General features: G+C 42.8%; 1 protein-coding gene across 4 annotated transcripts in view; it reads right to left on the bottom strand.

The window, feature by feature from the left end:
• Positions 1-26,487, bottom strand: part of LOC109401866 (titin-like) — a 206,581-nt gene that overhangs the window by 35,624 nt on the left and 144,470 nt on the right. For all 4 annotated transcript variants that reach the window (XM_029855016.2, XM_029855015.2, XM_019674463.3 and 1 more), the window contains 2 exons: positions 1,419-1,555; positions 1,096-1,269 (listed from right to left, as the gene is read on the bottom strand). In XM_029855016.2, the coding sequence (XP_029710876.2) occupies positions 1,096-1,269; positions 1,419-1,555 (311 nt within the window). The remainder of the gene's footprint in view (positions 1-1,095; positions 1,270-1,418; positions 1,556-26,487) is intronic.

Raw genomic sequence — 26,487 nt, 5'->3', positions numbered from 1 at the left:
ATATCTTTAGAGGATTCCATCTCGAATTCCTTTAGAAATTCCAACTGGAATTCCTCCGGGGATTCCTCTTGGAATTTCTTTGGGAATTTTTGCTGTAATTCCCTTGAGATTGCTACTTGAATTCGTTTGGGGAATCCTCCTGAATTTTCTTCTGAAATTCCTCGAAAATTCCAATGAGGGATTTCTTCAGAAGTTTCTGCGGGGATCTCTCTAAGAGAGATTCTTGATCAACCGTAGATTCCTGCAGAAGTTCCTTCCGGATTTCATACAGTTGTTTCTGCAGATCTAGAATGATCTAAGGCTCCTCCTGGACTTTCTTCTGAGATTCCTACCTGAAATCATTTGGGGATTCCTTAGTGTAAATAGTGCGACCTTATTTTCAAATTAATTAGCTTTGAAGTTGGCGCACAAGTGTAATCCGTACGTACCCAGACAAGGATGGAGTTGCGTGAAAAGCAGAGGTTGAGACATATCAAGCGGAGTTCTAACTGGACCTGTCAGCAAACTGGCGGTCCTCGATGTAATTCTTGATGGTGACTCCGAAGAGGATTTCGGGCGTCACGAGGGGGGTGGATGTTGGAGTTTCCCTAACCACCGGGAACTCCCTCGAGCAGTTTGGATCAGTGTAAGTGAGGTTATTGTGCATTGCAAGACAAATTGTCGCGCGCAAAGTTGTGCAAAAATGCTAATAGATAAGCGCGGTTGCGTTTAATCGTTACGGTGTCTTCTGTGCGGTCAATTATTGTAGAATACACGAACATGATATGATGGACTGGCGATGATCTATGAGCGATTTTGCACATGTCTGCGCGAAAGTCTACGGCGAAACGCGCAATACGATGTTGATGGGAGATAAACTTCAAATGAATTGACAGATGGGCTAAATATCAAACAAATTTATTGTGAACTAGCTGTCCCGGTAAACATCGTACTGCCTGCCTACTACGTTTTTGGCATGTAGGGCTGTAGATAAAAGTCCCGAAAAAACCTGTTTCAAATTTTCCCATTTTCATTACTTTACCAGACGATTTTCATAATTATCGGAGCCCAAAAATCACTCGTTGTATGTACAAATAACTATTGAAGAATACTCACATCTGTTTGAAACGTGCAAAACAGGTGGCACAGGAAGGGATGCTTCGTGCCCAGGGCCAGCACCTTCCGCTCGATCAGCGTGCAGTCGACGTCGTCGTCCTCCAGGACGACGTCCTTCTTCAGGCATTTTACCGCGTAATAGTACTCTGTGTTCCTTAGCTCAGCTAAAAATACCTGTAATTGGGGGAAGAAGGAGTCCACCGTTTATTTACTTTTATTACTCAAAAATCAAATTTCAATCCTGTGTAATTTTCATTTCCAGTGTTGCCAAACTCGATTCGCGTTTGCCATAGGGTTAACAATTGTTACGAAGTAAAACTCACCTTTCCAAAACTACCCTTTCCTAACACAGTCAAAAAATGGAAATCGTCAACGTTGTATTTCCTGAAACGGGGTATCACCGTTGCCGGAGCTGTGAGTTTACCCGTCTTCTGAAATTGTGCATACGTGTAGGATGTTTCTGTAAAAAAAGAAAACGAAAAATAACTGTGAGTTCAAAGTTTTATTGTAAAATTCAAGGAAAACAAAACACAAAATTCAAGATGAACAAATCGATTCTCACAGAGAGGGCTACGGCTCAAGTTGCCGCCCCTTTTTAACGACCCTCTTCCTGTTTACGGTTTTATTTTCAACAAATCGGAACGATTGCACCAACCGCCCGATCGGTTCCAGAAACGAACCAACAAGTTTGGCAACCGGCTCCAACATGGCCGCCACCGCCGTCAAAACATTCTGCACGAACACCAACGGTGGTTGCAGTAGGCCATTGAACACAACCGCCAGCAGCGGTTTCAGCAGATAGTCGGCCGTGATCTGCAGGATCCCCACCAGCACGGATCGCAGTATGCCGTACAGGAGGAAGCGGTACAGCTGCAGCCAGAAGCTGATCACGAAAGTCGTTCCGATGTTGATGGTTCCAAAGATCTCCGCCCAGAACTTGGTGGCGTGGTGGAGCGTTGATTGGGCCAGGGCTTCCGTGACCAGGTGCGGTGGGCAGTCCGTTGTACGGTAGAACTCCGGGCTGCCGTGATCGAAGTAGTAGATCTCCATGTTTTCGTAGTCGTCGCGGTCGCGATCTTCCTGAACGGGAGGACTGCTAGGGTTAGCGGGGTGGTTCGATTCTGATGGAACCGGCTTCCGGTTGAAGTTGAAGAATACCCGTTTGCGACTTTTTCGGGGAGCGGTTTTTGGGGCGGGGGGTTCATGCCGGGATTGGGTGTAGATGTTTCGCTGGAGAGGCGCTGGGAAGTGCCGCTTTGGGCGATGAGGTGGTTTTTCAACCAGCTGGAACTCGATCCGCGAGGGGGATTTGCTGTTGAAGAGATGAGACGGCAGCCGTAGTTCGTAGTAGGGAAGGGCGGTCGTTGTTGATTCGGACGTGGTCGAACGGTACTCGCTGGTGGTGTTGTTGGTGAGGTTAGGTTCGATGCTGCTGTCGTGGTTGGGTTCCGCCATGTTTGCACGTGTTTACTGTCAGATGGGAGTTCAGTGAAATGGAGGTGGGCTACTGCGATTCGTAGGCTTAAGTATAAATACACCAAGGGGAATGACACATCCTTTTCTAACCGGAAAATCCGCATTTATCCGTTCCAAACCGTCGCTAATAGCTGCTAACTGAGGAGCAGTTAGACGCGATTAAGGAGAAACTTCAGAGAACATACAAACATGGCTGCCACAATGGCCGGCTTGGTCCCCTACTCACGTTTTCAAGAGCACCAATCTTGAAATTCGCAAACAAATGCTCTCGATTTGTAAAAGTTGCCTCTTTTTGCAAGTGAGCAAAGCCAGGAAAAACAAGTGCGGCTTGGCTCGTTGCTTTGTTCGTCAGATTTGTGCCTCTAAAGTTTGTATGAAAAATTGCAATGGGATTTCATGATGTTTCACCTTAACGACGGTTAGCAACGGATAAATGCGGATGTTTCCGGCTAACAAGGGAAGTGTCATTCCCTCTGAAATACACCAAATATACCGAAAAGTCCATATAGGGCACTGCATGAAATTCTCTCCTTCTCTTTCACTCTTACAGAAATTTTGTAAACAACAAGGCCAAGAAACGTCAAAATCCCATACAAATTCAAAACAATGCAGTGCCCTATAACCGAAGCGGTAAACGTGTAGGTATCCAGCAAAACTTGAGTACCTAGGGACCAAATAAAGTACTTAAAGTGGTCACCACAATGAACTCAAGATTCTTTATTACACCAACGAACCTAACCTCAAAATTATTGACAATTCTCAGGTCATTTTGACAGATGCTACTTGAGCATGAAAAGGACGGCAACAAGATCGATAAAGTAGAATAGAATATATGATCCGTCTTTTTTTATGCATGTGTGTGATCTGTCAAAATAACCTGAGAATTGTCAAACATTTTCATGGCTAGCTTTGTTGGAGTAATAAAGAATTTCCTAATTAGGTCTTTGCTTTAACCTTCAATAAAATATGTATCCCCAAACAATATTAGAATGAATTACGTTCAATTAGAATATATTAGGTTTGACACAGACACGGACACCATCACCGATAGGAGCACATTTTGTTTGTTTCTGCTCAACCGAACCAAATTGACGATAACTGCGCAATCCAAACACAATAACATCCAATCGTGAGGTTAATGAAATTGTTGTTATTATTTTACTCAATCTGGTGAGGGAATGTTTTGATTGTGGAAAATGGGGAAAAACAAAGCAAGAGTGGAAGCTGGATTGTGTGCTCGCACCCGTTCACGTTCAATTGAATGGGTTTGGAAACATATCTATAGTACACGAAATCACAGCACAATGTACGCCAACTACTTATGTGCTTCTAATTTTGGGCAGAAATAATCAAATTCATTCACATTTATCTCTTAGCCTTTGAATTGCTTTATTTTTTCATGGCTTGGGTGTTCCCTTATCGAGCACGACGGTTCGGAACGTTCGTGCCACGAACAGTTGCAAAAATCGTCCGTTTTTGGCTTCATACCTGGCTTCACAGTCAAAAGTGTCAAAAGCACGGCATAAATATCACAAGGCAGGCTAGTAACCTATGTAAACATACATTTTGGATGTAAACATGTGACGTCATTCTAATCGTTCTTCACATGATCAAATTGATGTGGAGTACTAGATCGCCTCTGAACGATTTGAATTACATCATCAAAAAACTGTCAGTTTTCCGGAAGATATCACCTTCTAAATGTTGTATTGTGGATTTTGAAGAAAACCGAAGAATGAGCATCGCTCAAAATTCACTGCATTACTAGCGAACTTAAGGTGAGATGCGACGAACTCACCATGGTACTCAGAAACATTTTTCCGTTGTGAAAACAAAAACCAATTTCACACAAAATTCCGGACTTGCTAACTTCTTGTACCTGTGCGCTTACTGTTTTTAGTAAATGAATGCTTTTCAGTTTGCGTTTTCGAAAAAAAAAATCAGATCGACATTACCAAAACAATTTGTCTTATTCACATCGGCTAGCGTACCGTTTCACCTTAATCACCAACACCACATGCTCACTCACGCAAAATTTGGCGCGCTCGCACTGACAGACGCCCAGATGGGATAAAGTCGTGGTTGTCGACACGGCGTCGGACTGAAAACGAAAACATCAGGGATGCATGTCGGGTCGGATGAAGAATGACAGAAAGTTCGCTGAAAACTTCGCTTCGCTAGTCCAACTGGCGAACTCCGATTTGGTGCTGCGAGGTCAATACACCGTGGTCAAAAGTGACAGAGTGGCATGTGCTTTTTTGCTGTCTCGCTGACATTTCATCTTCGCGCTCTTTCTTTTTTGCAACGTGACAGCTGAAGGTCGCATCAAAAAACGAGGTAATTTATGCAAAAGTGGCAGCAAGGAGACATCAAATTGACGAGGTTCGTAGAAAAGGATGTTTAAAATAGGGTGTCGCATCGACTTTCGAATCCAGTGCAGTGGCCAAGGAAACTCACAATACTCTAATTTTAGGTGATTTTGTACTGTGTTTCGAAAGGTGGGTTGATATTGAGTGTCAAGTTTGTCAAGAATTGTTATCCGTCCCAGTGATGAAGAGCGAGATCTGTGCGTTGAACGACAAGGACACATGCATGCGGCACATTGATACTTGGCCAATCTTCTGTTGGAATGTAGGTACGACAGACACCTCTGTGGAACTAGGTACTAGAAGTAACCAACTGCAAAGTTGGTGTTCGTGGCTGATCCGGTTGGTACAAGAAGGCATGGAGCGCAGAGAGCACGATGGGCGAACCAGGTGGAGCGTGACTTGGCGAACATTGGGCTTGACCGAGGATAAAGAGTGGCAGCCACCAACTGGGAAGGAAGACCAAGATGCGAAACAGTACAAGAGATGATCCGGAGGCCGATATTCGATGAGGCACCAACAGGCGATGCTACTGGGGGTATCAATACCCGGTGAGACATCGACGGATAGTGAGAAGACTAGCACTTGAGGATCAAGAATCGACTTGCACTGAGAGCTTAAGCAACTGCAGTTGAGGCGGTACGGTGTTGGCTGATCAACGGAATATCAAAGCTGTATAGCAGAAACCACTCGGCGGCGGAAGAAGCTTGGTACTAGAAGGATCTTAGTAGTGGATGTTGCTCGGTTGTGAAAGAGTTTGGTGCTAGGAGGAACTCGGTAGGCATGAGCAACATAGGAGTTAGAAGGAGTCTGGTACCCAACGCGCGATTGAGAAAATGTACGATACTGGCTTGTGGCTCGATCCACGGTTTTAGACAGGGACTGCATTACTGTCATGAACCTTGCCAATCAATTTTCGTCCAAGGACATTTCTGTGAGTTTCATTTTATGCTTTCAGGAACAATAAGCAGAATACGCTAGGAGTTACAGAGCACAAAATCTGGTAACATGGCACCTGGTCAGTGCAAGGTAATCCCGAGTCTCAACTCATATCTGTCATAACATTTCGCTGTCAGAGAGAGAGAGAAGTCGCTACCAAAGCCACCGTACCGTGGCTACACCTGACTAACGTGGAACAAAAATGGAAAAAGTCGTTGCGAATCAACAATTGAAGCCAATAACTGCAACAAAACCATGAACAAAACAAAAGCGTCACCGTATATGGGACTGCAACACAGTGACAGCAGTCGAGTTAAGTCAAACACACAAGATTACGGTGGCGCTATCTGTGATCCATTGCGATGATCCTGCGCATCATCAGCCTACCCGTATTCGTGTGGTGTGGACTGGTTACGATATGGAGGCATGCCGACGCGGACATTACAATGCAATGCACCTAGTGCAGTCGAAGAAGCTGATCGATGAGTTCAACGAAGCTAGTACGAAGCGTAGTACGAAATGCGAGTTGACTCGGCAGTAGAGTGCCCATGAGAAAGTGATGAAGCAGGGATCAGATTGCTTGAAGCTAAGCGCTGATATTCTTCTTTAGCAAGAACACTTGTATCGGTAAACAAGTTAGGAGCGAAGAAGTTTCCGGTGAAATTATGGAGCATGCGGAAAGAAAGACTGAATCGTGATATCGGCCAAAGCGTAGCGAATATCATAGAATTTCGTTGGCCAATCTCAAGAACAAGCAAAATTCGGAAGCAGTAGTACCAGTAAGCGAAGAGAGTTGGGTTTTTAAGGAAAGACTGCCAGTGCTGATGGAGAATGATTCAGCGAGTTCAACCGACCAATCAACCGATCAAGGAGCAGCAAGGACTGCTGTGGTAGGAAGAATCTTCTAAAGGTATGCAAGCTTACAGAGTGTATGAAGACGAGGAAACGAGGACTACCATTATTGGCGATGAGCAATACATACTTTCAGATCGGAAGGCAAAATTCGGCGAATAATGCATTACAGGTAATCGAGGTCAGCGTTGAGCGAGCGTGTTTCTAGTTGACCCATTCTCCGAACAAGATTATGGGCCCATAACCTGTTTCAGTAATTAGCTCTGTTGTGACCGTAGGTCATAAGAGTTCAAGGCCCCAATTACGACTTCGTTTCTCTGAGTGTCGCAGCTTAACATAAATTAGATGACTCAACCTTACGAGGAATCAATTACAAAATTTACAGGTTGTGCTGTTACAATATTGTATCTACCGGCAAGCCTCTCTTACGCGACGATGATTTCATCCCCCAAACTTAGAACCAATTGAATAGTGATAGCAACACCCTCTCGTACAACAACAAGCACCGTTTTAGACGAATCATCATTTACCCTGAAAATGCATACAGCTGAGAGTGTCTCATGGTTGGCTGAATAGAGTATTTGTAGAAGGAGAGAATTTACTGGGGCTCTCGCTGACCGGTGAAACGAACACTAAAGCAAAAATGCCAGGTTAAGAATACTATGTAATTTCGTTTGCATTTGCTGAGAACAGCTGGTCTTTGTTAATTTATTTTCGTCGTAGTTAGTGATCATGATTTAACGATTGAGTTTTGATGGTTCGGTAGCTGTATTGCGTTGTATTGTTGTAGACAATTTGCAATTTGTCACGATTGCTTTGCAATTTCCTTACCGGTTTTCGTACAGGGAGTCCGTCAGATATTCCCAGAAATTTGATTCCGTTAGAAAGTTTTCAAAAATTCTTTCAGAAACTCCTGAGAAGGATTTTTAGGAAACCTTCCAAAACATTATTTTGAAATTGCTTCAAAGATTCCTCGGGAAATTTGTTCACGGTCTCCTCCAGGAATTCCAACAATCCCGGTTTACGCCTCCAGGAGTACTTTTATGTATCCAAGGATTGGTTCGGAAGTTTCCTCCAAGGATTGCTTTTACAACTCCTCCAGGAACTCCTTAAAAAATTACACTGGAGATGCTTTCAGAAAATTGACCAAAGATTCCTTCAGCAAATCCTGGAAAATCTGTCGGGATTTGAAATCTGTTGAAGTTTTAATCCCAGAGCTATTCTAAGGCCTCCAAAATACTCCGAAGTTTGTGTCACAAATCCAACATCATATGCCAAATTTTATGCACGATGAATCATCACAGAACATAGTCTACAGCACCCAGAAAGCCTCAAAGCACTCCTAGAAAAATCATGGTACATGAATTGGGTGATCTAGGTCATCCAAACTACTCTGGAATTCATTTTCTTAAGATCTGCAACATCTACTATCATTTGTGTTCACTCTGTTCAAGAAATTTAGTCACGTTGATGTCCACTAGACCTGGCAATGCTACGAGCGACTCGATATAGTGGTAGTTGGATATTCCTTGAAATACAAATGGCCTCCAAAACACTTTGAAGTGTGGGTTACGATATCTGCATACACTGTATCATGCATGAATTGTAAAAAATATTCGTGGAATGTAGCCTATACTACTGATGGAGCCTCAGTGCACAGCAAGTGCACAGCTATAATACTTTTGGTACATTCGTGGGATATTCCAGGCTTTCCAAAGTATTTTGGAATTAGGACCTTCAAGGTCTACAGACTCTACTCTTGTTTCTGTTCACTCTATCGGCATGATTCTTTCGCGATTGTGTCTGTTGCGCCTCATAATATTACGAGTATCTCTATGTGTTGCTATTTGGGTGTCCATTGACATACAAATGGACCCAATGTATTTTAAAGTATGGGTCGCAATATCTGTAAATCTAAGGATATTTTTTATTATAGCGAATGCTCGCGGAATATAATCTACGCTATTCCTAGAGCCTCTGAGGGCAATTCTGGTAACTAAGCAACATTCGCTTGGTGATCTAGATCATAAAAACTATTCTGGAATTGAGACCTCCAAGCTCCACAAGTTCTACTCTTGAATCACTTTACCTTATCGGCATAGTTCCTGCTAAAAGTTCTTCAGAAATTCCTCCAAGAATCTTTGCAGGTATTCCTCCAAGAGTTTCTGCCTACAAGAATCCTTCCAAGAATTTCTTCAATAATTCCTTCGAGAATTCCACCCGGAATTTCTTCGAGTTTTGTAGAAATTTTTGGATAAACTCTTCGAGAAATTCTTGATGGGATTCTTGGAGTAATTATTAACAGAATTATTGGAGTAATTCCTGGAGAAATTCTGGGAAGAAGTCTCGCAGCAGTTCCTGGCGAATTACCTGAAGGAATTCGCAGAGGAATCCCTGGGGTTGAAGGAATTTCTTGAAAAAAAAATCCTTGGAGATATTTCTGGTGAGATTCCTGAAAGGATTCTTGGCAGAATTCTTAGAGGGACCCGTGGTGAAATCATTGGGGAAGGTCTTGGATCTTGGAGGAATTTCTAGATGAATTCTTGGAGAAATTTCTTGTGGAATCCGTGGAGGACTTCCTGGTGGAATTCCAAGAAAAAATTGTTTAGGAATTCCTGAGAGATTTCCTGGAGGAATTCCTGGAGCAATTCCTAAGGAGATCCTGAAGGAATTTCGGAAGGAATTTTTGGCGCAATTCCTTAACAATTTTCGGAGGAATTTATGAGGAAAGTCCTGAAGAAATTCACGGATGAATTCTTAGAGTATACCAGGAGCATTTTCTTGAGGAATTGCTTTAGGTATCCAGAAGAATCTTGGGGGTATTCATGAAAGAATTTCTGGAGAAATTCTTGAAAAAAAAATCTTGAATCTTGAGAAATTCTTGAAAAAAATTCCTGGATGAATTCCTGCATGAATTCTTCGAGCAATTCCTGAAGAAGTTCTTGGAGGATTTCCTGAAGTAATTTATGCTGGAATTCCTTTGAAAATTTCTTCACAAATTCCTGGAGGAATTTCTGCAGAAATGCCGGAAGAGAATCTTGAATGAATCCCTGGAGTAGTTTTTGGAAGAATTTGTGGACGATTTCCCGCAAGTTTCTGGAGAAATTCGTTGAACGCTTCTTGGAAAAGTTCATAGAAAAATTCTTAAGGGAATTCCTTGAGAAATTCTCGGAGAAATTCCTGGAGGAATGCTTGGAGAAATTCTTGGCAGAATTCTATGAGGAATTCCTGGAGAAATTCACGGAGGAGTACCTAAAGGGATTCTTTGAGAAATCTTTGCCGAATTTTTGGAGTAATATCTGGGGATATTCTTGAAGAAATTCCTGGAGGAATTCTCGAAGGAATTATTGGAGGAATTCTTGGAAGGATTCTTGTAAGAATTTCTGGTTGAATTCTATAACCCGGGAGCGGTCGCGTCGTGTACTGACTCAGTACTACTGAGTACACGCACCATGAAAAAATACACGCTTGTGATACACAGCGTGAACAGGTAGTCGAAGACGCGACTGCTCGAGGTTAACTCTTGGAAACATTTTTGAGGATTTTCCGAAAAAAATCCTGGTAAAATTCCTGGAGAAAAATGAAACGAAATATTTCAAAAAATTGAGAAGAAGTCTGTTTTCAAGAATTGTTCCATGAATTGTTTTATCATAACTTCTTATAGGAAATCATATTAAAAGTACTCGAGGAATTCCTGCAATCATTCCTTAAGCATTTTTTCATAAATTTCTACAAGGATTCTTTCGGAAATGACTCCAGTGCTTTCTTAGATTTCTTTCTTAGAATCCTGGAGGAGAAGTACTGGTCAGTGAAGTGAGTAGGTACCCAACTACCCATCTAACAATCGCCAGCCACAAACAAGTATGCATGCTGAATTGTTGCTTTATAATAGTAATTATAGCTGAACTAAAATTATGCTGTACAAATGCTATTTCAATTGAAAAGTAGCCAATGTTCAACTTTTCGTATTGGCATTAACAATGATAATTTAAAACACTTTTCATGCGTTTGATAAGATTTTTATTCGACTCGCAGTAATTCCTTTACAACATAGTTTAACAAGACTTTTTTCTGCTTCTTGTTAAGTTCATGTAAAAATTAGGACATGTATCTGTATAATGTGTTTTTCACAAGTCACATAAGCGCTTTCGTTTCATCATACTTCGACTCAGAGTACATAATGAAAAACACGTGTTTTTTACTTAACAACAGCTGAACTAATCTGTTATTCAGTCGTTATGCATAATGTTGTGCCAATTCACAACTGCTGAATAGGAGTCGAAGTCTGATCATTATTAAACCACGGGAAGTTTATGTTTTGATATGAGCGCTGGAACTCATCATCTCTAGGATGGCGCAGATAGGAAGGCATGCGGCTGGCAATCGACGGGTCTCGAGTTCGAATCTGGATTTAGATACATTTATGTGTAGTTACTATTTCACAATATTTGTTCACAGCATTAAGTTCCAATCATAAACTCTCGTGCCAATGAACTTCTCCACGATGACGTCATACGCCAACTGACAGTATGCTGTGAAACGGTAACTGCGGGCCGTGTTTACTAAAATCACTGCTCACATCTTGCATCCGGCGAGATCCGGTGAACATCCAGTGAACTTTCAGTCGCTGGATGTTCATGAATATGTCATTTTTTGTAAACAGTGCCCGCAGTTACAGATAAAAAGAAGAAGCAATCCAGAGGAAAAAGAAGACCGTGGATAAATCCATTGATTTTTTTTAATTTTCAATCGTTTTTGCTAAAGCTGAATAACAGCTTTACTATATAGTTGTAGAACGATTAAACAACAAACAGTTCATTTGATACACAACACTATGCTTTATAGTTTCTCCAAATTTGTGTGAACAAAACCCGAACAAAGGTTGTGCCTGAAAATTATCCAAATGTTATTCAGCATCATGCTGAATCAATTCGTCGTAAAAGTGCTTGTAAAATGAGTGATTGTTAGTTGGGTAACAATCACTCATTTTATTCAGTTTTAGCAAAAACGATAGAAAATTTAAAAAAAATCAATTGCCACGAGAGTTTATGATTGGAACTTAATGCTGTGTACATAATTGTACCTAAATCCAGATTTGAACTCGAGACCCGTCGATTGCCAGCCTTCCTATCTGCGCCATCCTAGAGATGACGAGTTCCAGCGCTCATATCAAAACATAAACTGCCCGTGGTTTGATAATGATCAGACTTCGACTCCTCAGTGGTGAATTGGCACAACATTATGCTTAACGACTGAATAACAGATTAGTTCAGCTGTTGTTCAGTAAAAAAACACGTGTTTTTCATTATGTACTCTGAGTCGAAGTATGATGAAACGAAAGCGCTTATGTGACTTGTGAAAAACACATTATACAGATACATGTCCTAATTTTTACATGAACTTTACAAGAAGCAGAAAAAAGTCTTGTTAAACTATGTTGTAAAGGAATTACTGTGAGTCGAATAAAAATCTTATCAAACGCATGAAAAGTGTTTTAGATTATCATTGTTAATACCAATACGAAAAGTTGAAAATTGGCTACTTTTTCAATTGAAATAGCATTTATACAGTAATGTGTACAGCATAATTTTAGTTCAGCTATAATTATTATTATAATGCAACAATTCAGCATGCATACTTGTTTATGGCTGGAGATTGTTAGATAGGTATTCCGAGCTTAGACGTAAAAAGAGCAGAAGATTCGGCGCTGTCAAAGTGGAAGCCACCAAGTATGGATCCGAATAAATATTGGTGAGAGGTTAAACAAACCATGAGACGTTGAAGAGAAATACGATTAGACCAAGATAAACTCAATGCGGGAGGTTGAGGTAACGAAGAGGATGACTATTAAAGAAATGAGCATTGTTTGATCCTAGCAAGGAAGACGACATGGAAAGAAGAACATTGGCGCAAACAGGCCAGTGTTGAGTGACCATTTCCCGGCTTGACCCATTCGCTGAACAAGACTCTGGGCCCATAACCTGCGTCAGTAATTCGCTCCGTGGTGGGCGTAAGTCGAAAGACGCGTTTTAATTTCCATTCTGTTTCTCTGTGTAATGCAATCTACTAGAAATAGGATGACACAATCTTACGAGGAATCAATTACAAAATCTAATGGTAATGGTGCATTCTATGTACAATGTTGTACGGGCGGGCGAGCCTCTGTAGTGCGACCCGATGATTTCATCGGGTTCATCAAACTTTGTTTCAATCGAATAGTGGTAATCATATCCTCTATTACAGCATCCTTTTTGACGAGTCACCACTTTCTCTGAAAATACATACACTCTCCCATGACTGAATAGAGAATTTGTGAACAAAGAGATTTGATGAGGGTTCTCGCTCATCGGTGACAAGAAGAACACACATGTAAATTTGTAACGGGTTGAGAAAACTTTTGTTTGTGGCACCAGTTTCTTTTTGGTTAGTATTTCCTTGTGAGTTGGTGTTCGTGATCTCTAGATTGAGTTTTAAAACCGCAATTGCCGGTTACATGGAAAGTTGCAAAATAAGCTATTAAGTTGGCAGGATATTGGTATATACAAATCGATCAAGATGCAATTATCGAGAACTGTGTCTTTTTCGAATTCTGGAATGAATGAATTTCATCGAAAAAACTAAATTATCATCATTTGACCATTAGAGACAGATCATTTTAGAAACTTTTAATATGTAACAATAATTGGTTTATAATAATCATTGTTTTTACGATCAGAGGAATCCCTGCGAAGGCTTTGTTGGAACGCTCGTCCGTGTAGTTTTGGCATCACTGGAAATGAACGCATCAGATAGACGAGTGCACCGATGAACTGAATTCATCGCGGTCCGAGAATTTTGACACTAGAGCGGGGTCGCTTCCAATCAGAAGTGAAAGATTTCCAATCAAACTTGAACAATTCTGATTGGGAACGACCCCGCTGTAGTGTCAAAATTCTCGGACCGCGATGAATTCAGTTCATCGGTGCACTCGTCTATCGCAGGTGCTTTTCCATCGCATCACGGCAGGTTATCTGAGCGAACGGTTGCGTTTTGAAGTCATCTGTCACGTGTTCTCTTGGTTCCGATGAACCAAATTCACTCGGTTCAAGATTTTGACACTAAAGCGGAGCCATTTCTAATCGGAATCTTCCAATTCGGATTGGAAATGACCCCGCTCTAGTGTCAAAATTCTCGGACCGAGTGAATTCGGTTCTTCAATGAACAAGTTAAATGGACCGACCGAAATTCGTGAATTGGCTGGTAGCGCTACGCCATCCGAAAGAGATTTCCACGTAAAGTGCTTCGCAAGGGATTTTAAATGAATACCCGGATAAAAGCTAGGGTGTTTGGTGAAAACCATTCCTGCACCATACAGTGCATCAGCTACAATAATGTGTATTGTAATGGAATGGTTGGCTAAAAGCTTTGCACATTGTAGCTACTATACATTTACATTCGATTTTTATGTAACAATATATTATACTGTTTTTCAAACGTAGAACCTATCACTTTTCCGAAACATTATTTTCCGTGCATTTTTAATTATTTCTGGAGCTCGATTTGAATAGGTCGTATGTGCTTTTGTCGATTAAAAATTCAATCAGTTGGATTCGCTTATTGTATCGAAAACCGTTGAAATTGAACAAAGTTGATACATACAGTAGAATCCTCACAAAATAAGCTTTCCGTTCCATCATTAAAAGTCTCAAAAATATCTTTCATATTGCTACAATAACTAAAATAAACTGATCGAATTTTATATCGACAAAAGCACATACGACCTATTCAAATCGAGCTCCAGATTGATTCAGTTTTAGATTTTTTTCCGTGCTTTATTTTGTTGATATTTGTGACTTTTTTGATGCAAAGGAAAGGAAAGAGAAAAAAGTGAATTAGTTGAAACATCAATTTAAAGTTAATAAAATGTTTTAATAAGTGGTAAACCAGATGTGAATGTAGGTCAACCCGGAAAGACGCAGGTCAGATTACCGCAAATTAGTGAATGAGTTCAACACTATTCTTTCTGTATTTGCATTTAGGGGTGATTTCTCCTCTTCTATCATGTGAACTTGCCTTCGACCACAACCGAATCAAATGCGATTGACGAACTTTGTCTTTGACGTAGAGCCATATTTAACATATGGACTGGGCTGAACACTGAAATGACTTTAATATAGGTTCGTCTGCGGGTTCGCTTTTTAACCTAACTTAGATTTGAATCCAACTTGACAGTTTTCACATGAGTTGTTATGTATTTCAAACTTTAGTCAAACTGGAGCCTCAATATTGCAGTAACGATTAAGCACGCTGTAATGATACTTATGTACCTCGTCACCCACTTCATGCAACTACATTAGTGGTCTAATAACACTTAGCGCGCTCGGCATAGTTCCATCATGCCGCTCAAAGTGTTGCCACAAATAATGTTTAGTTTGCAAAACCCGGTTATCTGGCCGGTGGGACATGGGGGCCTAAGCTTCAACTATTAATGCAATCAGAGACTACTCAGACTTAGACGTGGGCGATCCTATATATGAGAGTTATCCAAAACGCTCTGGAGAATTCCCACAGGGCATTCTAATAAATCTGGTAAGCCTAAGATGTCATTAACAGGAGGAAAATAACAAGATAATATAACATTATATGGTTTATGTAATGTAAAACCACAGAGAAACAGACGTCACACTCTCATTGCTTCCCATCGATCACGTTTTTAACGGTTAATTCAAATATTCAGTAGTAGGTCGATCTACCACTCGCGGCGCTGGTCTGGTATCGTTTTTGCTCTTGTTTGACGTTTGCTCACTACCGCCATCTAGTGGCGGCCCGGCCAAACACAGTACATTGTAAAAATATGGTTCTAAATAGTTCTGTTACAATACAACGTTCGGTTTTTCTACTGTATTTTTTATTCAGGTAGCTCAGTCAATAAGCTTCACTGGCAGGGCAGTGCATGGTTTTCGCGTGAGAGGTAAAAAAGTTGCGTAAACATCTTTTAAGTTTTCAAAAAAACTGCGAGAAGTTTCGGTGTTTTTACAAAACAGATCTGATGAAATAAACATCGTTGTTTGTTATCGATCAGTTGTCAAACAACACAAGTCAGACTTGCATGATGCTAGTTGTTGAACACCAAGTTGCAAGATGGCAGTCAGTGTATTGGTAACAAGAGAGAAATGAGAGTCTTTTGAATTCCCGCTTTCCTGTGGTTGTGATGAGCACACAGCTTAGAACAAGAAACCGGTGCTGTTTTGTTCAGTTCGTTTCGTTTCTAGGAATTCTATTTTTAGGCTGCACCAGTGACCGTGGCATAGTCCGTTTGACGAGCCTTTAATACCGATATGTGTTTGGGATTTGTTAGCATTTACACCAACTGTCAGCTGTGATTAGACGCAAATTCTTGCGCTTTGAATTTACTTACGAATAGTTTTTACAGTTTTTGCATAACTTCAAGCCTCGAACAAAACTTGATACAGTGAAGTGCATTTTTAAGTAGACGTCTGGTGTACGGGTTTTGAAGTGTTGAAAAATGGCCTGGCCGATGGTATGTGAAAAGTAGTGTAAACAGGAATGTTTGTTTTTCTCAATAGATGAAGTTTAACTGTGTCTGTGAGTGTCTTTGTTCTTGTGGTTATGGTGTCGTCAGTAGGCGTATGGGCACGCCATGAAACGGGATATGAGTTCGATTCCCGCTGCGGCCCTCGTCGTAAAGAGTGAGCGTCGCATGCTAGTTCATCATATACTGATGTGTATCGTTGCAGCATTGAATTCGTTTCTAGGGTGTGCCAATTCAACTAACATTACAAATATCAAAAAACTGTACGGACAATAACTGAAATGTGTTTTGCGATAGGTTAACTCCTTCATTACGCCATTTGTTGAAAATGAGGATCAGTGGAGCGAATGGCGTCAAAAGTTCAGTGATTGTCTACACTTGTTCCCGCTGGGTAATGATCCCGAAAGAAAGTTGAAATTACTTTCGTTCTATGGCGGATCGGCAATCCGGGGCACAATTTCGCAGGTTGAAGTCGATGAAGATCTTTCAGCTGAAGGCCGCTATCAGTTGGTTATGGAAGCTTTAGATAGACACTTCATGCCCCAAATCTCCACCGCACTTGCGGTGCAGAATTTTCGCAATGCATTCCAAAAACCGGAAGAAAACATTCACCAATTCGCCGAACGACTTCGGCAGCTCGCCAGGAATTGCTACTTTGGCGATCAGACGGAAAAGCTGATCGTCGGACAGATTTTGCTCCCGATGGAGGATCTGGAATTGAAGGCGAAACTGCTGATGCACGATCTTCCACTAGATGAGATCATTGCCAAGATTTATGAGCAGGAAACAATGCGGTCGATCTTGGAACAGTGTCGACCGAGTGACTCTCGGAGTTTGGTCGAGACAAGTGCCCCAGTGAAGCATCGGAAGGCCGTCACCTCGGAAAAGATACCGAGGTGTTCCCAATGCAACGGACTCCACGCTAGGAAAGGCAAACCATGTCCGGCCCAAGGTCAAACTTGTCGAGCATGTGGAAAGGTCGGCCATTTTGTTCGCTGCTGTAAAGAAAGAAAGAAAGGCAAACGTGCTGGAGTCAGCAGCCACCACCACCGGCTGTCTTGAGTTGATCAGGGAGATGGAGCCGTGTAATGGCGATATGCTAGATGCACTAGGAAATACAGTGTCCAGAAGTACTGAGGCGGTTCCATAATACGCGCAGATCTCACTATTTCAAGAGGAATCACGTTAAAGTGCAATGTTGAAGTCGGACAATATCTTAGTCCACAATGTTAGACCGTGCACAGTGCACAGTAACTTTAAAATGACTTATAATGTATCATTTCAGTTGTTTTTATACTATTTTTTTGTATTAATTTTTTACAAAACCTTAATTTTGCATTATATAATAGACTGCACCTGTCGAATCTAAACTATCATTGTGATTGTTATACTATTTCTTGAAATACACTTTTAAGATAACTGATGATTTCAAATAATTTGGAGGAATACCGGAGGGAATTCCTGGAGGAATCCCGGAGGAAGTTCCTGGAGGAATCCCCGAGGGACTTCCTGGAGGAATCCCGGACGGAATTCTTGGAGGGACTTCCTGGAGGAACCGCGGAGGGACTTCTTGGAGGAACCGCGGAGGGACTTCCTGGAGGAACCGCGGAGGGACTTCCTGGAGGAACCCCGGAGGGACTTCCTGGAGGAACCCCGGAGGGACTTCCTGGAGGAACCCCGGAGGGACTTCCTGGAGGAACCCCGGAGGGACTTCCTGGAGGAACCCCGGAGGGACTTCCTGGAGGAACCCCGGAGGGACTTCCTGGAGGAACCCCGGAGGGACTTCCTGGAGGAACCCCGGAGGGACTTCGTGGAGGAACCCCGGAGGGACTTCGTGGAGGAACCCCGGAGGGACTTCCTGGAGGAACCCCGGAGGGACTTCCTGGAGGAACCCCGGAGGGACTTCCTGGAGGAACCCCGGAGGGACTTCCTGGAGGAACCCCGGAGGGACTTCCTGGAGGAACCCCGGAGAGAATTCCTGGAGAAACCCCGGAGGGACTTCCTGGAGGAACCCCGGAAAGAATTCCTGGAGGAATCCCGGAGAGAATTCCTGGAGGAATCCTTGTAGGATCCCCCAAGAAATTCTTGGAGGAATCATGGACGGAATTCCAGGAGTTGGTTAAGATTCTTGACTCTTTAGCGGCGGCATTTTCTGTAATGAATCCCGAAAAAAAAAGAGTTCCGGAAGAAAATTGTTGAGGAATCCCTGCAAGAATCTAAGAATAAATTTTCTAGATGAATCCCGAAAGGAGCTCATGGATGATTACAGGAGGTTTTGGAACGTTTGGAAGGAGTTGCAGAGAAATTCATAGGACTCAAGGGTTTCTGTGAAAGGCATTCAAACTGCTCCAAAACGCCCTGCATATTTCTTAAAGTTCATCCTGAAATTCACTGAAATGTCTCAGCAACTCCTAGAAACGCCTCTGAAAACCTTATTTGAAACTGGAACCTCCTTGAATTCCCCAAACAGCAAACGCCAATATTGCTCTTAAACGTCATAAGACCTTCGGAAACGCCTCTCCCCCTGAACACCCTGAAAATCGCCTGAAATACCCTGATATGTCCCGGAAACACCCTGAAACTAATATGACAACTTTTTAAACCTTTATAAATGCTTTGAAATGTCGTTGAAATCCCTCACCACATCTAATAATCTCCTGAAGCGTCCCGTCCCAAGAACCTTTCAGAATCCTCACAAGGCCTCCGAAAATGCCCATGACAGCTCCAGAAACGTCCCTGTAGATCCTCATGTAAGCAACGGAAATGTCCCTGCATTTCCAACAAACGCCCATGAAACGCTCAAACCTCCCTGAACCTTTCCTAAACATCCTCCTGAAACCCCTTGAAACTCCTGGAAATGTTCCTGGAACTCCTATAGACGTCCCTGAATCGCCCTGAAAACCTCCTGGAAGCTCCTTGAAGCCCTCCTAAAACCGCTCTGGATTAGCATTCCTTCATGCGTTGATCACCCATTTTATGCTGATTGTCGAGTTTTATGCCGACTGACCGTCTCCAGTTTGACGCATGGAACATGGAAACACACGTTTCTGGGCCCATAACCTGTTCGAATTGTCTGCTCATAGAAGCTTTCAAGGAAAAACGGATGAAAATTTCCAAGTAGAATAGGTAGGTCAATGGCAGCGAATGATTCAGCATACCCAATCTGTTAGAATCATTGAGTTTCACACCAAATGTGACATAACCTCACATAATGAACCAGCTGTGGACCATGTGCTTAAATGACATTGTATTAGTTTGAGAAAGAAATGTGAATCTTATGAGGATCATTCAAGAGCTTGCAATGGTATGCTTCAAATTCGGACACGGATTCAAACAGATTCAAACTACCTTGTCTCTGTCTCTCTCTTCGATCGTTCTTTGGTGTGTGTGTGAGCTCAGATTCCCATTTCGAACGTGTGAGTGTATTGTGCTTCAGTTTCCACTATAGTGCTTCGAAGAACTAGGCTCCCTTTGGTGAAAGTTGTACAAAAAGACGAGTCGTAACGACCGTCGGTTGCCATTGACTGTCTGGTCAGAGAAACTGAAAGACAATAGACGAGTGCACCGATGAACTGAATTCATCGCGGTCCGAGAATTTTGACACTACAGCGGGGTCGTTCCCAATCAGAATTGTTCAATTCTAATTGGAAATCTTTCACTTCTGATTGGAAGCGACCCCGCTCTAGTGTCAAAATTCTCGGACCGCGATGAATTCAGTTCATCGGTGCACTCGTCTATTCGTGACGGTCATCGTTGGATACGATTGGTTTCCGATTAAAGAAGCCGCACAGACAGTCTGTGGAAACCGGAAAGCGAGTCGCTCGCGATGTCCGTGGAGTGGGACCGGTTTTCACTTCGAAGAACCTGGAAAACGTGTCATGATGACCGACGTGCTCGCTTTGGAATGCAATCTGACTTCACACAGTGACGTTGCTGTACGAGTGACGACGACGCGGGTGGCTGCGATTCACCGCATGGATTACTTGATATGCCGACAATGACAAAGAGCGAAAAAGAGTTTTCGGTTAAAATGGCAGTGACCTGTTATTGACAGCTGAAACTCGTTGACGGATGGCGGACCAACAACTGCAACATTGTTAAAACTAAAGTCTAACAGTTGAAAAGCATTGTATTTCAACCGTTTGCAATAATCGAATGTCTGCTGTACTTATCCACGATGACGTCACACGCCAACTGCCAGCGTGCTGTGAAACGGTAACTGCGGGCCGTGTTTACTAAAATCACTGCTCACATCTTGCATCCGACGAGATCCGGTGAACATCCACTGAACTTTCGGTCGCTGGATGTTCATGAATATGTCATTTTTTGTAAACAGTGCCCGCAGTTACAGATAAAAAGAAAAAGCAATCCAAAGGAAAAAGAAGACCGTGGATAAGTCCATGGTAAAGTGTCTCGTGTATTTTCAGAGTTATTCCAGACTCGTTAGTCCATGGTAATCAGATCAGTTGGGGAAGCAGCGATCGTTCGACCATAAAAACTGAATGTAATGAATTTCATTGCAATGTTGATGACAGTTCCTTCGCATGTAGGTAGTTGTGATATGTTTCTCACCAGACACGACGGCAGATGTTACGGTTCTCACATACACTTCCTCGGAATTCTTTTCGCGAACTGTCTGTGATTGTATTCGCAAATCGATAGTGCATAAGTGAGTGTGAAATCTAAATCGGATATTTATAGGACTACATTCTGAGAAACGTTTCGCTAAACAACCGACAGCGAGACAGATCAGATCGATTTTTTTCTACAGATTCATAGAAGCTTAACGAACGAATCACACCAAAAACTCGATACAGATTCCCTATAAAACTTGTGTTTCCGAAGTGTTAAAAGAATACACGGCGTGGCCAATGGTATGTACAATTTAGTTAATGTTCATTTCAGAAATAAATGTATTTTATTTCTGTGTATCCAGTACTTTACGAGCGCTAATGGCTGCCAGAAATTTCCTCACTTTCTGGTAGGGATCGGCCGATCTGACGTCTGGCCTGTGTCGTTTGACAGTTAATCGATATGCTTAATGATCGATCTTATCGATCAGCTGTCGAACGACACAACGCAAACGTGAAATTGGCTGATCCCTACCAGAAAGTGAGCAGAATTCTGGCGGCCATGGACTTATCCACGGTCTTCTTTTTTCCTTTTTTATTTCTTCTGCAAATGCGGGCACTGTTTACATAAAATGACACATTCATGAACATCCAGTGACCGAAAGTTCACTGGATGTTCACCGGATCTTGCCGGATGCAAGATGTGAGCAGTGATTTTAGTTAACACGACCCGCAGTTACCGTTTCACATCTTGCCGTTCGTTGGCGTGTGACGTCACCATGGACAAGTTCATGGACTTATCCACGGTCTTCTTTTTCCACTGGATTACTTCTTCTTTTCTTCTGTAACTGCGGGCACTGTTTACAAAAAATGACACATTCATGAACATCCCGCAACCGAAAGTACACTGGATGTTCACCGAATCTCGCCTGATGCAAGATGTGAGCAGTGATTTTAGTAAACACGACCAGCAGTTACCGTTTCACAGCATGCTGTCAGTTGGCTTGTGACGTCATCGTGGACAAGTTCATGCGGGCACTGTTTACACAAAATGGACTTATCCACCGATGAACCAAATTCATCGCGGTCCGAGAATTTTGACACTAGAGCGGGGTCTGTTCTAATCAGAATTGTTCAATTCTGATTGGAAATCTTTCACTTCTGATTGGAACGGCCCCGCTCTAGTGTCAAAATTCTCGGACCGCGATGAATTCGGTTCATCGGTGGATAAGTCCATGACACATTCATGAACATCCAGCGATCGCAAGTTCACTGGATGTTCACCGGATCTCGCCGAATGCAAGATGCGAGCTGTGACCCGCGCAGTAGACGAGTGCACCGATGAACTGAATTCATCGCGGTCCGAGAATTTTGACACTACAGCGGGGTCGTTCCCAATCAGAATTGTTCAATTCTGATTGGAAATCTTTCACTTCTGATTGGAAGCGACCCCGCTGTAGTGTCAAAATTCTCGGACCGCGATGAATTCAGTTCATCGGTGCACTCGTCTGTTATCGTTTCACATCTTGCTGTTCGTGGACAAGTTCATTGAATTGTATTAGAAATGTAAATGAATAACATTACATAGTAGTACATCTGCATGAACTGATATATCATGTTATTAAACATCGATTTTAAAGTTTTTTTTTGTGTTAGGCCAACCCGAAACTGCCTCTGTTTGTCGCAGACAAAACCGGTAACGTAGCCAGCCAATGGAAAGAATGGCGCCGTAAGCTTGACGAGCATCTATCCCGGAAGGAGCTGGAAACCCCCCAAGACAAACTGAAGACACTTTCGTTCTACGGCGGAGCCGAAGTCAAGAAACTCATCGGTCAGCTCAAAGCGGATGAACATATTCCAGCTGAAAGTCGCTATCAGTTGGCGATCGAAGCATTGGATAAACACTTCACGCCGCCACGAATCTCCATCGCGTTCGAAGTGCACAATTTCCTCAAAGCCACTCAACAGCCAGGAGAACCCATCAGACAGTTTGCCGATCGACTTCGGCAGCTCGCCAGGAACTGCGATTTTGGCGATCAGACGGAAAAACTGATCATCGGACAGATTTTGCTCCCGATGAAGGATCAGGAATTGAAAGCAAAACTGTTGATGAACGATTCTTCACTGGACGTGATCGTCGCCAAGATTCACGAGCTGGAAATGACAAAGTATGTATTGGAGCAGTGTCAAGCAAGTGGATCGCGAAGATCGGCAAAGGAAAGTGAAGCGAGAAGCCGCAGCGGGCCAAGCCGAGAAGAAGTACAATGTTTCCGATGCAATAGGCGTCATGCACGCGAAAGCAAGAACTGTCCGGCTGTGAATGAACGCTGTCATGAATGTGGAACCGTCGGACACTTTGCTAGTTGCTGTAGGAGGCGCAAGAGGAATGGCAGCTCTAGCGTAGCCGGTCACAACCTCAAAACAACGACGTCAGTGAAAATGGAACCGTACGGTAGAGAAGTTGGAGCTATGCGTACTAGGGTTGGTGAAGGAGATTCACAGAGGAGATGGAATCGTGCACGTCCTAAATCGAAAATGAACTCGTAGCCACATCAAGAGCCACATGGATAACATGCCGCTGCTCGAATGTCAATGGACTTATGGACTTATCCACCGATGAACCGAATTCATCGCGGTCCGAGAATTTTGACACTAGAGCGGGGCCGTTTCCAATCAGAATTGGACGATTCTGATTGGAACAGACCCCGCTCTAGTGTCAAAATTCTCGGACCGCGATGAATTCGGTTCATCGGTGGATAAGTCCATCCACGGTCTTCTTTTTCTACTGGATTACTTCTTTTTTTCTTCTGTAACTGCTGGCACTGTTTACAAAAAATGACATATAGACGAGTGCACCGTCGTATTGTTCACTGAGCCTGAAAATTTTTGACAGCACAGCGGGGTCGACTCTCAACAACTTCTACTCAGAGATGCATAACCGAAATGCGCTGATCATTTTTTTCTTCGATTTCGTACATGAATTTTCATTTAAAGTAATGCATATGCATATAGTTAACGCACTAGCTCATATTTTTGCAACTTCATAGCGAAAACTAGATGCAATAAATTAAACAAGTTTTCAGCTGTTCCAATCAGAATCGTCCAATTCTGATTGGAAACGGCCCCGCTCTAATGTCAAAATTCTCGGACCGCGATGAATTCGGTTCATCGGTGGATAAGTCCATGGACTTATCCACCGATGAACCGAATTCATCGCGGTCCGAGAATTTTGACACTAGAGCGGGGCCATTCCCAATCAGAATCGCTAAATTCTGATTGGAACGGCCCCGCTCTAGTGTCAAAATTCTCGGTCCGCGATGAATTCGGTTCATCGGTGGATAAGTCCATGGACTTATCCACCGATGAACCGAATTCATCGCGGTCCGAGAATTTTGACATTAGAGCGGGGCCGTTTCCAATCAGAATTGGACGATTCTGATTGGAACAGACCCCGCTCTAGTGTCAAAATTCTCGGACCGCGATGAATTCGGTTCATCGGTGGATAAGTCCATAGTGGATAAGTTCATCTTTGGTTCATCTTAGGTGAACCACTTTCCCTGGCCTATGAACTTATCCACGATGACGTCACACGCCTACTAACAGCATGCTGTGAAACGGTAACAGCGGGCCGTAATTACTAAAATCACTGCTCACATCTTGCATCCGGCGAGATCCGGTGAACATCCAGTGAACTTTCGGTCGCTGGATGTTCATGAATATGTCATTTTTTGTAAACAGTGCCCGCAGTTACAGAAGAAAAGAAGAAGCAATCCAGAGGAAAAAGAATACCGTGGATAAGTCCATAGTTGATATTGAGACTGCAGATATCAGCGTATAAGTTGTATATACCTAGCTAGAGTTAATAAAGAAAATGGCAGCTGAAGTTTTGTCTTATGATTTCTGTTTTGCTGCTAGCAATAGGAGAGCTCTTCTGGTTGAATCAAGCGCCGACTCGACTATTTTTCATTGAAAAGAAAAAAAAATCTGACTCTTAATTTATCCTAGGTGAACCACTTCACCTGGGCTATGGACTTATCCACGATGACGTCACACGCCCACTGACAGCATGCTGTGAAACGGTAACAACGGGCCGTGTTTACTAAAATCATTGCTCACATCTTGCATCCGGCGAGATCCGGTGAACATCCAGTGATCTTTCGGTCGCTGGCTGTTCATGAATATGTCATTTCTTGTAAACATTGCCCGCAGTTACAGAGGAAAATAAGAAGCAATCCAGAGGAAAAAGAAGACCGTGGATAAGTCCATAGACGAGTGCACCGATGAACTGAATTCATCGCAGTCCGAGAATTTTGACACTAGAGCGGGACCGTTTCCAATCAGAATTGAACGATTTCCAATCAGAATTAAACAATTCTGATTGAGAATGGCCCCGCTCTGGTGTCGAAATTCTCGGACCGCGATGAATTTGGTTCATCGGTGGATAAGTCCATGAACGTATCCACCGATGAACCGAATTCACTCGATTCGAGCCGTTTCCATTCAGAATCTCGAAATTCTTATTGGAAATGGTCCCGCTCAAGTCTCAAAATTCTTGGGTCGAGTGAATTCAATTCACCGGTGGATAAGTCCATGGACTTATCCAATCGTGAACATAGTTCACGCAGTCCGAAAGTTTTAACACTAGAGCAGGACCATTTTCAATCTGAATCTTCCAATTCATCCAATTCATTTTGTTGAACGCAAGAAAGAGCGAGATAAAAGAGGGGGCAAAGTGCCTCCTCTATTATCTGTTTCTTTCGCGTGTTTGTTTACGGGAGTGAGTGAGAAAAAAAGCTGCGCACGCTAGAGATTCTGATGGGCAAAGGCCTCGCTCTAGTGATAAGATTCTCGGACTGAGTGCACTCCGCTCACCAATAGATGAGTGCACCGATGAACTGAATTCATCGCGGACCGAGAATTTTGACACTACAGCGGGGTCGTTCCCAATCTGATTGGAAATCTTTCTCTTCTGATTGGAAGCGACCCCGCTCTAGTGTCAAAATTCTCGGATTGCGATGAATTCAGTTCATCGGTGCACTCGTCTATAGATGAGTGCACCGATGAACTGAATTCATCGCGGTCCGAGAATTTTGACACCGCTTCCAATCAGAAATGAACGATTTCCAATCAGAATTGAACAATTATGATTGGGAATGGCCCCGCTCTAGTGTCAAAATTCTCGAACCGCGATGAATTCAGTTCATCGGTGCACTCGTCTATTGCCAAGAACCTCGGACTGAGTGAACTCTGCTCACCAATGGATAAGTACAGAGCCCAGAGAAAGTGGTTCACTTCGAATCAACGGAGTGAATTTGGTTCACCCAACATGAACCAAACGTCAGATCCAAGGGTGCTCCCATATGTGCCAAATGATGAACCAAATGACTCGGAATGAACTTTCTACTGAGTTGACAATGACTTACAGCTTACAAAATAGTCTAGAGGAACTGGATGAATGTAAAGAAAGCTTCCGACGATAAAAAGTAGATATGCCATGTCAAATCTACAAGAACCGTAGCCAGAAACCCTAGCTGGGTTGTGTGGGAATCGTGGTGAAATTCATATTACAACTACAAGTTAAGGAACTGTCATCAAGGTCTATACAAGATTTGGATTAACGAAAATGTTGTGTTGTAGACTGTTCTTGTTATATATG

This window comes from Aedes albopictus, chromosome 1, assembly GCF_035046485.1.
Source record: "Aedes albopictus strain Foshan chromosome 1, AalbF5, whole genome shotgun sequence".
NCBI lineage: Eukaryota > Metazoa > Arthropoda > Insecta > Diptera > Culicidae > Aedes > Aedes albopictus.
The sequence above is the reverse complement of the archived record's forward strand: the minus strand, read 5'-3'. Positions and strand labels throughout refer to the sequence as shown.